At 40.1% G+C, this 14,233-nt stretch overlaps 1 protein-coding gene across 2 annotated transcripts in view; it reads right to left on the minus strand.

Moving 5' to 3' along the window:
- VSIG1 (V-set and immunoglobulin domain containing 1) overlaps window positions 1–14,233 on the minus strand; it is a 30,613-nt gene that overhangs the window by 7,986 nt on the left and 8,394 nt on the right. Inside the window, exons 2-3 of one of the 2 annotated variants that reach the window (XM_072955629.1) lie at window positions 11,483–11,646; window positions 4,042–4,117 (exon numbers count right to left, since the gene is read on the minus strand). In XM_072955629.1, coding sequence (XP_072811730.1) covers window positions 4,042–4,117; window positions 11,483–11,646 — 240 coding nt within the window. Of the gene's footprint in view, window positions 1–3,918; window positions 4,118–11,482; window positions 11,647–14,233 lie in introns of both variants that reach the window. The other variant, XM_015247802.3, reaches the window with a different exon arrangement.

Consider the following 14,233-nt stretch of genomic DNA (forward strand, 5'->3'; position numbering starts at 1 on the left):
GTAGGTTACAATGAGATATTGAATATAGTTGTCTGTGCTATACAGTATAAACTTGTTACCTATTTTACAAATAGTAGTTAGTATCTGCAAATCCAAACTCCTAATTTATCCCTCTCTCCCTGCTTTCCCCCTTGGTAACCATGTTTGTCTTCTATGTCTGTGAGTCTGTTTCTGTTTTGTAAATAAGTTCATTTGTGTCTTTTTTTTTTAGATTCCACATATAAATGATATCATATGGTATTTTTCTTTCTCTTTCTGGCTTACTTCACTTAGAATGACAATCTTCCAGTCCATCCATGTTGCAGCAAATGGCATTATTTTTAATCATTTTTATGGCTGAGTAGTATTCCATTGTATAAATATACCACAACTTTTTTATCCAGTCATCTGTTGATCAACATTTAGGTTGCTTCTATGTCTTGGCTATTATATATAGTGCTGCTATGAACATTGGGGTGCATGTGTCTTTTTGAATTAAGGTTCCCTGCAGATATATGCCCAGGAATGGGATTGCTAGATCATAGGGTGGGTCTATTTTTAGTTTTTAAAAATTTTCCATACTGTTTTCCATAATGGCTGCACCAAACTACATTCCCACCAACAGTGTAGGAGGTAAACAGGTGTCCTTTAATTAAAAGAGGTATTTTTCTATTTAGCTCTTTATTCTCTCTGCCTTATATTCCCCACTTTTATTATTCCCTACTTTCTCAGATGGAAATGACTCCTTGGATTTGCCTACCCTAAATAAACTGGATTATTTAACTAGAAACCCAGTGCAACTATCACTAGGTTTAGATACTGCCTTTTAAAAAACATTTTGTAGCTTTTACAGTGGAATAGAACAGTTTGAACAGAAAATTAAATGGGAGTGTTTCATCACAAAGTCAGACCCCAAGACTTGAACTAAAATGATGGACTAAAACCTAGAATGACTTGCAATCATTTCTTGAGCCCAGAATCAAACCCAGATAGGCATCTTTTTTGGCTGAACATATTTTTCTCCTTTTATTTTTTATTAACTAAACACTTAGTGAATCACTTTGAACCCCATCCCAAACCCATATATTTTCTAAAACTACTGATTCAGTATTGCATTGACATTTCATCCAGTTAAAGTCCCCAGTAGAAGTTGGATGTTTTACTGGCAAAGCCATTGATCTACCATTTAGCTTTATTGCTTTCAATAGAATTGGGGTGGGAGGAAAAGGCTCACCTCAGAAAACAAATGAAAATGCTTCAGCGTGTTCTCAAACCTCTAAATTCATCATTTTCTTTTTAGGTGCCAAACTGCAGATGGAAGATGATGCTCATTCCAAATGCATACAAAATAATTATTCAAACTTCTGCTGGGTATTTTTCAGAGATTAATTTTGCAAGGCTGTCATAACTAATGGAAGTCTCTCAAATGAATGGTCATCCAAACCACCTGGGCCTTTGCTCAGTGCTGTTTCCTTCACCTAAATCGTGCCCTGCCACCTCAGCCCCTCTTCTGCTGACATGCTCTTGCACATCCTTCAACACCTGATGCAGAGGTCACTTTCTCCAGGAAGCCTTCTCCAGTTCCTCCTGAACAGCTTTTATGCCCTTTCCTCTGTGATCTCCCACCTCTCCTTTCCTCCCTCCACAGTAAGCTTTTATGTTTTGTATCTGCCTCCCCCACTAGACTTTGAACTTTTGGAGGGCTGGGAGCCTATCTTTTACATCTTTCCATCTCCACTGCCTACCACAGTAACTGGAATGTGTTCAGGGTTTGTCAAATGAATTTATGCACGAATGAGTGAATGCATGGGAATCTATGTCTACCACTGGGTAATGAAATGTCTCTGAAAAACACATTGCTAGAAAGAACAATATGTAAGGAAATATCAATACCTCTCCCCACAAATGGCCTCCCTTACCCACCTGCCCCCACCATGTCCCACCCCTCAGTCAGAGAAAGTAGAACAGGCACTCATATGTAATGGAATTTGAGAACTGCAAACAGCCTCTGCAATTTTTAGAGAAAATTATCAGTCTCAAAATTTCCAAAAAGCATAAATTTGTAGAACATCTTTGTTCTTAGCCTAATTAATAAATATGGGATTTTGAGAGTTCCCAAGCAAAGAAATCTACAGAGCCTTCTGTCTGTTACCTTGCCTGGATACTGGTGGCTTAAAGAAAAGTCATGACACAGTCATTGCAGGAACAACTGACCCAAAGACTCACGGGAAAGAACAACTCAGAGAAGAAATGACCCTCAACTTCCTAAGGAAGTTGATTAGGGATTCTCTAAACTTTAAGAATATTAACCACCTTGTCTAACTTTATCTCAGGGCTATTTCCAAGCTCAGAGAAAAAGAGGTTTGGCTTCTTTAGGTTGTTTCTGGTAAGAAGGAAAACCTAGAGCCAGGGGGCAACAGAAAATCATTAGAGGACTAACCCCTCAAATTCTCTGAACACTGAATCTCTAGTATATCATTTGATTCTCATAACAAACCCTGTAATAAAGACAGGGCAGGAATTATAACCCCATCTCAAAATGGCCAGAGAATCGCAGCCTTCCTTGCCTGAGGCCACTGAGTAGCAGAGTAAGAGCTGGAACTCTGCTGACTCCCAGCCTGATGTGCTAGCATCTATTCCAAACCATTTAGTTCCCATGTATATGGCTAGTCTTCCAAACTGGAACATCAACTCTCCTGGGAAAGGGCTTGTGTATACTTCTCTTGTCATCTCCTGTACCCCAAAGCCTAGCACAGGGCTCAGCAAAATAAAAACATGATAGAGGTACCCTGCTCCTAAAAAATCAGCTCTTGATTACATTTCCCTCTTTTCCAGGTGGTTAGATACAGTAGCAAACCTCACAGTAAATAGATGGTTCCTTTCTGGCATCATGTGGCATCTGGCATCATGTCAGCAAGCTTAGACAGTTATGGACCGTTCTCCTAGGTGTGCACCTTGTTACCAACTGTGGCTTTTCCAAGCTACTCAGTTATCAGATCACTGGTTTGACCTAGTTCCTCCTTTCCTGTGATGGATATACACAGCTCAAGAGCAGCAATGACTAGATTAACTCCATTTGGGGTTACTTAGAAGTGGGAAAGCCCTTAGCTCAATGGTTAGTCGGTGAGGGTTGACAGCCCTTTCATTCCTCTCTTCAGTACTTCAGTACTTCTGAAGGCCTGCAGAAAGGACCTGCTAGGCCTAAAGACAGGAGCAAAACTCCCACTGTCCTCTCAGAGACTGGAAGGAGCCCTAGAAATTACCAAACACTGTGAACTCCCCAAAGGCAGTAACCATGCCTCCATCTCTGTTAAGCATCATGGCTCCTGGCATACAGTAGGCACTCAACAAATTCATTTGAAGAGCATATACGACTTGCCCAATGTCACATAATGAATATTTGTCTATAAATAAATTAATTCTCAACTATGGCTTAACATGTGGTCCTTTTCCCAAACAGCATGAACATTTTAGAAAGGGACCCTTCTGCCTTTATTCAAAAGAATGATTTAATGGTGGGAACTGTGGTTAGCTTAAGAGAGGTATAACAAGTTGACAGTTGTCTCCCCCACCTAGGACTGGCTCTAGTTGGAGCTTCCTTCTGAAAGAGCTGCTAGCGATCACTTAGTGGGACTCTGTTGTCCCATCTTTCTCATTGCATCCTTCAGAGACAGGGATCTCAGAGGTTTGGTCACCTATTGCTAGCTGTCATTTTGGCAGCCCTTTTGGTTTGGCAACTGTTTTGACATGTTTTATGAGTGATTTCTCAGTGTTACTCTATGGGTTAGGTTGGTGGTGTATCTCTATTTTCCTGATAATAAAAGGAACAGGGAAGATATTTACCCCTGGGACTTAACTGGCACCATAACTCACTGCCCTGACTCATTCAATGTCCTAAGTTGTTCCAAGAAAAGAAAAAGCAGAAAAAATCGTCCATACCTAACACGCTGACGTTGAGGATGCCCTGGTTTTTGCCGAAAAAGTCAGGGGGGTTGTTAACATCACAGACGTAGATGCCGCTATCTGCTGGCTGCATATGCGAAATAGTGATAGATGCGTTACCTGGAGCACTGGAGCCTACAATTCGACCTTTAAATTGCCCAATGGCTGCAGCTTGTCCACCTTCAGAATAGTAAATCTAGGACAGAAAAAATGACAGAAATGAGAACTGGAGAGTGTCTGGGTCTAGGAATAAGGTACCCAAAAGTTCCCTCCAATGCTACCTTCTTTGATAAGCAGCAGCATTTCGTCCCCTGTGAGGAACAGGTCCCTGTGGCAAAGGTTTCTCAGGTCAGTGGGCCACTTTAGCTTTCTCACAGCTGTGCACAGCCATGACCTCATGTGCATTCAAAGCAGCTCTGTGATGCCATCAGGGCAGGGAGGCATGCCTGTCTTACAGACAGAAGGCAACTGGAGCTGACAGGATTCAACTCCTAAGCTTAGGCTAGGAGATCAAGCTGCTCACCTGATGAGTCTACCTGGAGGAAACTCATTATATAGGACACAAATGCCTGATGGGAAAACCAAAACCATCATCTTTTCCCCTACTTTACAAACTATTTTGATTCATGTTTACTTCACCCAGTGAGACTATCTGGAATATCTCATTTCCCTAAAAGTTAGACTATTCATTCTCCTTTTGAACACACATAATCCTTTGATAACTGAGTTCATCCTGTTTGTTAGAAGGATAACATTCCAGAGCAGAGAGGCTCCTGAGAAACCATCTGACCCCATGCCCTCATAGTGGTGGTCTAATGATGAAGCAGTGTAACCCAGTCAAGGGCCTAGGAAGTGCTTGGTCAATGGTAGCTTCTACCTTCTCCCAATGTGGCAGGAGGCAGAACTGGAATTCTTATTACTTTTAGACAAATAAGGGCACGCAGAAATTAAATGAATCACCCAAAGCCATAAAGATTTATTTACTATTATTACTGTTTACTAGATTTAAGAAAGCTCTTGATTCTAGTCCCACCTCTATTATAGGACATGAATATTTAGATCATAATGGCAACTGAGGGAGCAGCATGGAGTGGTGGAAAGAGGCCTGGTCTAGGAGTAAGATAACCTGGGTTTTACCCACAGCTCAGCCTCTGACTATGACACAGGGGAGACAGCCTCTAGTCATGCCTCTGTGGCAACCTGCTTTGTAATACGAAAGAAAGTTATTTAATCTCTCCAACCTTTAGTTCCCACATGGGAACAAGGAGTCAGAGCAATGTTCTCTAAAGTATGATATGTATTCCTCAAGTACAGGCACATAAGTGCATTTTAGGTGGTAAAAAAAGTGAAAACTTAAAAAATGTAATGTGTATTAGAGACATATCTAGCACATCAAATCTAACTCCACAGATATTAGTGTTTTCAGTGAAACTAAGATATTTTTAAGATTTTTAAAAACCAAGTTAATATAGAAGACAACATTAATAATTAATAGTGCTGGTGATATACAAATATGACAAAATTCATAAATATGAAACATGAATGACTTGAGAATCACTGGACTAAGTGATCCCTGAGGTCTCTTCATAATACACATAGTCTCTTATGTACACACTTTGTTAGTTTCATGTAATTGTGTGTAATTCAAGTGATTCTTTTTTATTTATTATTCAATAAGCTGGTATTGCCCTAGTGCAGGGGCAATTAATATTTCATAAAATCTACTAGAAAAGGCTTATGGTTCATTTAATTCACTCTCCTCACTTTACAGAAGAAACTGAAGCCCAGAGAGGTTAGAGAAAAAAAGACACACAAAGTCAACAGTTGGGAGGGGTCTAGCACTCAGTTCTTCTAATTCCTTGGCCAGTGCTCTTTACATTTAACAGGCTAATGAAAGAGGGAAGGCAATCAGCAAACCAAAAGATATTGTCTAGATAAATTCAAATGTATTCTCCTTCAGGTAGAAAGCCAAAATATTTTTTAACTAAGGCAGGAAAGGAGATTCTGATGGAAAATTCAAAGAGAATATATTTAAGGAGGAAACAACCTGTCTCTCCTCCAGTTCTCTAACATCAACTAGCTATCTTTCCTGCCCTAAATGAGCCATTTATAACTCAATTCATCCATTCACACCTACTAAAATCACAAACTTTTGCCCCAGAGGGGTCTTGTTCCAGTTACAAACCTGAAAGCCAGCATTAACCAAAGGTATTCAAGCAGGTGGGGAAGAAGTTCAACTTGTCAAAGGTCTATGACCCTCATTTGAGTTGACACGTAAGCTTTCCATTTCACTAGCCAGTGCTGGCCTTATTTACTTTCTAATGAACAACTTGTGATCCTGTGGACTCTTACCTGGAACACAGCCTCTGGTCCATCAAGGAAGCCCTTTACAACTTAGACATCTGGCTGCTTCCCTGGGAGCAGGTCAGCCTGTTTTATGTTGAGGCTTGATGACATCACAATGAGATACATCTGTGCTGCCTATGGCTCACAGTAAGTCCCAGAGGATCTAGATGAAAGGACCTTATTTCTGCAGAGAGCAGGGGCCCAAGAGAGTATGTTTTAGGTCAGGACTGGGACGTGAAAAGAAGCCACATGGTTAAAGTCTCACAGTTGGGCAGGAATCAATGAGCAAATAAGTCATGAGGCCCTGGACTTGTAGCTTCCCTACAAAAAGGATCTTCACCAACCCTTCTACCCTAGCTCCTCACTCTGTAGCCTAATATATTTTGCCCTCTCACAAATAAAACTAAAGGTGTCAGGGACAGAAATGGAGATAAGGAGGTATAACAATTGGAGACCTAAAAGGGGAAGGCCTTGTCCTCAGGATGCTGTATGAGAAGCAAAGGCCCCAGGGCTAGTCGGTGGCCAGATACATAGATGGAGGGACTTTCTGTTAGGGGAAGTCCATGCTCTCACACTGTCCTTGTAAAGAAAAAAAATGAAATGTTTTCCTGAAACCACTTATCTAATCACACAGGAAGCACTGAAACTTGCTTCCATTTTCCACAAAAGAATAACTCTTTTAAAAATCAAAACTGAACAATGGCCAAGGCCCAGCCCATGATCCTGTGAGGCCTGTACACTTTTCAAAGAAAGTGTATTGTCAATTTTGAGATCAAAGCAATTAAGGTCCAGGAAAAGCCACGGATGTTCAACGGGCCACATCCTTTGAGGGTGGTGATGGGGGGTAGCAAGTCTGCTTTAAGAATATCCATCCAAGTGTTCCCTTAAGTGGTATTTGTGAATTTTTTGCCCACTTGCCCTTTGTGGCTGTGTTCATGGAAGACTTTCCTACATTGCCCCAAGATCCCCTCAGCCTGCCCCTTGGTGAAGTTAAGAAGCTGACATGTGGAGACATAATAGCACATTAGTTATAAGGCTCCCTTGGAGATCACTCAGCTCATGGTTTCCAAGGTTGAGGAGCCTTCAGGAACCAGCTGAACATTGGAAATATGGGAAATGGCTGGGAGGGGCTGGTGGAGAGTGGGAAGATCATAGAGGACAGTGGGGACTGTGGTGAACTGGAGAGCCAATACAAACAAGGCTTTTGAACTGTGGAAACAAACAAAAATACTTGGCTAGCTGACCAACAAGCATCCACTGGCCAAATTGGGCCCAGAGGCTGCCAGTTTGCAACCTCTGATTCATCTTCTTCTATTATAGGAAAGGACAATGACGCCCCAACAGAGAAAGTGATCATCCCAAGGTCACACAATTTGTAGTCAGACCTAGAATCCAGACCTCTGGAGTTCCGCTGAATACATTAACATGGCACTCATAGTCCTGCCTTAGGCCAGGAAGATGATTCCCAGGCAATCTTCCCTGCTTGGGGCCAATCTACCCCCTACTCCAGCCCAACCCTTCTCCTGCCAATTGCTGCTATTCATTGGCGTGATGCTTCCCATGCCGAGGGGGTTCACCACATGATGCCTTCAACAGTTGCCAGCTGCAGTAACAGCCTTTCTTTTCCTACTGTGCCAAGTTCCTATTCACATGACGTCGTGCAGCTGGGAACCAGATTTGTCCAAAAAGAATTTTTTCCCCTTAGCTTTGTGACACTGCTCTCTAACTAGAAGCTGGAATATAAACAAGAAGGGTTGAAAGAATTCAGTCAGCTTTCTGTTTGAGTCTGAGTTGGAGTTTAATAAATGCCTTTAGCCTCCAGAGATGCTTTTGTGGGTTCCTTTTGAAAGTGTGGAGGGCATGGAAGTCCACAGAAACCCACCAGTTCTCTCCCTTCCAGCTTCTTGCTTTCCTGTGCTGCTCATAAAGGCACTGGCCATGGGAGGGGAGGAGTGTTTAGTGGCAATGGTCTGAAGCCCAGAATTTTCTCTGGACTATACATAGGGGCTGGGATTGCACATGGAAGGAATACAACACCAAAAGGAAGAATTCCCTGCCCCCAAACCACTCCCTTCCCAGCCTGCCATTTGCCTGAGATACCCACCAACTGAATCGCTTCTTTGAGCCATGAAAGTTTTCTGCTTAAATGATTTTCTTTGGAAGCAAACAAAATAAATGATCACCAGTCCCTAACACCTTAGCATTAGATTAATTTACCAGATTTACCAAGAATAGACAGCTGAGGCAACAGGACACAGAATAGATGAACTGTGATGCAACGGGGTGGTAGAAAAGGAAGAACTTGGAGTATTTCTCAATAGCAGTCACAATGGCATTTTGGGCAGACAATTCTTTGTTGTGTGGGTCTCTCCTTTGTATTACAAGACATTTACTCTCTCTAGCCACCACCCACTAAATGCCAGTAGTGAGTCCCATTTATAACAATTTAAACCAACACTCCCCTCATTTTCAAATGCCCCTGAGGAGATAAAGCACCTTCACTCCACTAACATTTGAAAAGCATTTGATATAATGCTGTCCGCAGAGGCCAGGACAAGTGGGAAGAATCTGAGCGGCCAAAGAATATAAAGACATTGGGTTATAGAAAGAAGTTGTTCACATTATATGTATGTTAGAGAGATGAAGACGGCAGAGTTTCTTCCACTGTGGCTATTCTAGAAGAGTAAGTATTGTCTGAGAGAATCAGGCTAAGTGGGGTCAATGCCCGTTCTAGTCATGGGCAGGTGAGGTCTCTGTAGTTTTCCCAGTGACTTGCTGGATGGAAGAGGAGGCCATTCATGTGATCAGAAGAGAACCAGACCACCCAAGACTTCCATGCTCCTCTGGAAAAGCAGAGAGAAGCATACGCCTGTAGGATATGGGGAAAGAGGGTAGGGGTGCCAGTTCTCCTGAAGTAGAGACTTAAAGATGGTTATTATGAGGATCTTGCTGGGAAGAAAGGAGGGGAAGAAAGGTGGGAAAAGAAGAAGAGTTAATTAAGCCTGTCTTTTTGGAGGTGGTTTTCATTGTCTCCAAGCCAAGAGTTGGCCCAACTCCACCCTGTATTCCATGTACCTAAGGCACAGGCATAGCACAGTTCTCATGCACTTGGAGAAGCATCTAGAATGTTCTAACATCAAGGAGCATGTTCTCACTGATGCAGCAGCTCAGTGCAGAGGACCTCTTTTGACTTGGACATCCCTGAAGAGTAGATACCTTAAATTACTTGCCTTGTCTATAACTGTTATTTTGAAGAATGAGGCAAATGGCAAGTAAAAAAGCTACTCAATAATTACTTATTTCTTAATAGATTTCTTTCTAAAATGCTTCTAAGAGATGTCTTGAGCTCAAGCCGCACAGTTCAGTAACCTACACCTTCTTCCTCTGTATCTCCAGGTCTCGGAAAAAAAGCTCATTGCTGATCACAGGATTCTTCAGCCCTGCATCTCCAGCTCCTCACCAGCCAAAGTTCAACCAAGAGGTGGCCTTGTAAGTTTCAGTGTCAGAGAAGGCATAAAGAAGGATTTGTGTTCTTGAATTCTAACTGGCCTGGCCTGGCCTCTAGGCAGTTGAGGACATCTTGATTTGAGTACCAAGCGTAAAAACTTTTCAAAATATATTGGCAAGGCTTCCCTAAATTCAGCCCCTACTGGAAAAATGAGAACAACTTCAAGCCTACAGATAAAGAATGTATTGAAAAGACTAACTAGGAAACTAAACTGTTAAAAGGAAGAAAGATCGTGTGATTATTGCCATCCACAATTTAAGAGAGCAGCCTGCAAAGGAAAGGGATGATTTCTTACATGACTGCAACAGGTGATGTTTTGGGTCAGGGCATTTTGAGTGATGAAAACTTGGTAGAATTACTGTTGCTCCTGCTGCTGCTTCTGATGATGATAATGGTGCTTACAAGGGAGAAAACTTACAGGGCATTTTATATTTTCCGACTGTTTTCACATGCTTTGTGTCAGTCAATTCCTCATGAGACATGCAGAAGAATACCATTGTTCTACCATATTTTGAAGAAAGGCACCGAGTGATCCAGATACCTGTCTAAAGTAACCAGTAGTGAACAAAACTGTTGAATTTTGACTAGAGGGTGGAGTTGATAGAGTCTCCTATTGAACGATGTTTCCTGCTCAGCAAGTGTTCAGAACCTTCAGTAAAAAGAGGACTCAGCACCTCTAAAAGAACAGTAATGGCTGAAGCAACACTGGCCCTCCTTCTTCTCCACCTCTTCCCTTGGGCCTCCCCCAGCCTACTCAACTCACTCTCCCTCTGTCTTTCTATAATCAAAACCTTTCCTTTCCTTCAAGGCCCAACTCAACTATATCCAACTATTCCAAACCATACTGATTTGAACTCCTTGTTTCTCCGAACTCCTTATTTCATACATCCTTTTGAAAATCTGCTGAAAGCTAGACTTTTTCCCTAAAGGGATATGTATTGGCATACATGCACACACACACACATACACACACACACACATACACAAACACATATGCTTTTGACTATACAATTTTAGTCCTTGGGGTAATTTAAAGAAGGAATTGCCCTTAAGGCCAGATTAAGAAAATTTGGGAATAGGCAGCTTGCAAGGAGAATCATCCTCCTCCTTTGAATTTCATCCACCCTCCTCCTGCAATCTCTTCTCCAGACCCTAGCCTCCCTTCCTGTCCCCTATCCTCTAGCCTCCTGCTGCCTTCAACTACCCAGGTTCATTACTATTTTGCCCTTCCCCACCCAACTGGAGAGTCTAACTCCATCAGGACTCAGTCTGGCACTATGAGCTAGCTCACGTGACAGGCAGAGCCCAGATATTAAGTCTGACAGAGATCTTCAGATCAACCAGGACATGCATTTGAACTAGGGTTTTCTGGAAATAATAGGGAGATTTTTGGTGGGGGTGGGGAAGCCCTTTCAGAACTACTCATTTCACCTGTGAGAAAGATCCTTCCTGTCTACTCTAGAATACAGGATATACTTAATGTTAACCTACACGGAATTGAAGATAATATGCTATAACTGAATATAAAGCAAGGACAAAGACCAAGTCACTTAGAGGATGATCTTCCCTAAATAGCTATCTTCAAACTCTGTGTCTGAGGTTCTGCCCCTGTTGTCAGTGGCTTACCACTCCTTCTACACACACTGGCCCCAACAGTTTATGTCAGAACTACCAAACGGGAATAGCTTAGAGAAAAAAAGTCCTTACAGAAACTGGCTGTAACTCCTTCTTATGGAAGAATGTCCACTGGATTGAAAGCTTGTCCAGGGAGGCCACAGTGGTGGTGTAGGTGCAGACGAGAGTGACATCAGATCCAACAGTCACATTCACGAAATTGTCTGGGATGGTCACTTGCACTCCACTAACTCGACCTGAAAAGATAATCATCAAAAAGACAAAGACAATGACATCAAAAAGACTGATGACATTTTTTCATTACAAAGTACTTTCAATGACATATTATTTGAGAAATCTAAGGTGAGAAGGAGAATGCAGAATGAACCATATAGGAAAGTCAAGCAAGTGACTGGCATGAAGTAGAGAAGTTTCTAACAAACTACAATGTGAAGGTATTCAGCTCCTATGTGATGGTGAGCTAATAACACTGAACTGAGAATTTCTTCTGTGTAGGGATGACCTGACAATTTGTACAGCAACTCTGGGAAACTAACACACTCTCTATTCTTAACATGCTGAGAGTTTTTACTACAAATCGGTGTTGGATTTTGTCAAATGTTTTTTCTGTGTCAATTGATATGATCATTAATTTTTTTTAATTTAGCCTGTTATGAGAGATTATTACACTGAATTATTTTTGAATGTTGAACCAGCCTTGCATACCTTAACTAAATCCCACTTGGTTAGAATTATTTCTAAACATTGTGGGATTCCAATTTGCTAGTGTTTTGTTGAGGGTTTTTGAGTGTAAGTTCATGAGAGATATTGGTCTGTTAAGTTTTCTATTTTTATAACTGTCTTTGGTTTTTGAATCAAGGTAATACTGGCCTCATAAAATAAGTTTGAAATGTTTCTGCCTCTTTTATTTTTTGGAAAAGTTTGTGTAAAATTGGTGTTAATTATTTTTTAAACATTTGGTAGAATTATCCAGTGAAAGTATCTAGGCCTAGAGATTTCTTTTCAGGAGGTTTTTAAATTATGAATTCAATCTCTTTAATGATTATAGGGATATTCATATTATATACTTCACATTGGGTGAGTTTTAGTAGTTTGTTGTTTTTGAGAAATTGATCCATTTCTTCTAAGTTATCAAATAGATGAATGTAAAGTTATTCATAGTACTTCTTTATTATATTTTTAATGACTGTAGGATCTATAGTGATATTCCATATTTCATTTCTGATATTAGTGATTTGTATCTTATCTCCTTATATTTTTACTAGTATTGCTAGAGGTTTGTTGATTTTATTTATTGATTTTTTTTAAAGAACCAGATTTTTATTTCATTTAATTTTCTCCACAGTTTTCCTATTTCAATTCTATTGATTTTAGCTCTTAATTATTTTCTTCCTTCTGCTTGCTTTGGGTTTATTTTGTTCTTCTTTTTCCAGTTCCTTGAAGTAGGAACTTCAATTACAACTGAATTCAATGAGACTTCTCTTCATTTCAAATGTAAGCATTTAGTGTTATAAATTTTTCTCAGCACTGCTTTAGCTGCATGTTACATTAGTCTATATGTTATATTTTCATTTTCATTCAGTTCTATGTATATTTTTTAAAGTTCCTTTAAGACTGTCTCTTTGATCCACAGATTATTTAGAAGTGTGTTGTATAATTTTCAAATATTTACAGACTTTCTTGTTGTCTTTCTGCTCTTGGTTTTTAGTTTGATTACACTGTGCTCAGAGAACAGAATTATGACTTCAATTCTTTTGAAAGTTTTTGAGGCCTGTTATATGGCCATGCCCATGGTTATCTTGGTAAGTGTTCTGTGGGACTTGGGGGAACAAGTGCATTCTGCTATTTGGGGGTAGAATATTCTATACAAAGAGATATACTTTAAAACACTATGAATACTCTCCAAGATAGACCACATTCTGGGCCATAAAACAAACCTTAACAAACTTAAAAGAATAGAAATCATATAGTGTCACCTCTTACACTACAATGAAAATAAAGTAGAAATCAATAACAAAAACGGTTACTGGAAGTCCCAAAACACATGGAGATTAAACAACACACTTCTAAATAACTCATGGATTAAAGAAGAAATCTCAGGAGAAATTTTAAAATATTTTAAACTAAATGAAAATGAAAACACAACTTACCAAAATTTGTGGTGTGCAGCAAAAGTGCTTAGAGGGACATTTACAGCATTGAATGCATATATTAGAAAAGAAGAAAGCTCTAAAATCACCCATCTAAACTTATTCCTTAGGAAACTAGAAAAAGAAGAATAAATTAAATCCAAAGTAAGAAAAATAAGAGAAATAATGAAAATTAGGGCAGAAATCAATGAAACTGAAAACAGGAAATCAATAGAGAGAACCAATGAAACCAAAACTGATTATTATAAAAGATAAAGAAAATTGGTAAGATTCTAGCCTTAAGAAAAGCATACAGGGGACACAAATTACTAATATCAGAAATGAAAGAGAGGCCATCACTGCAGATACGATGTATATAATAATAAAGGAATACTAGGAACACCCCTATGCCCAAAATTTGATAACCTAGATGAAATGGACCAATTCCTTGAAAGATACAATCTGCCAAAACTCACACAAAACATAGACAATCTGAACAGGCTTATATCTATTCTATATCTATTAAAGAAATTGAATTAATAATTAATAACCTTCCAAAACAGACATCACCAGGCTCAGACGGGTTCACTGCTGAATTCTACCAAATATTTAAGAAAGAAACTATACCAATTCTCCACAACCTCTTTCAAAAGACAGAACAAAGGGAATACTTCCTAACTCATCCTAAGATGCC

The sequence above is a fragment of the Vicugna pacos genome, chromosome X, assembly GCF_048564905.1.
Source record: "Vicugna pacos chromosome X, VicPac4, whole genome shotgun sequence".
Classification (NCBI taxonomy): domain Eukaryota; kingdom Metazoa; phylum Chordata; class Mammalia; order Artiodactyla; family Camelidae; genus Vicugna; species Vicugna pacos.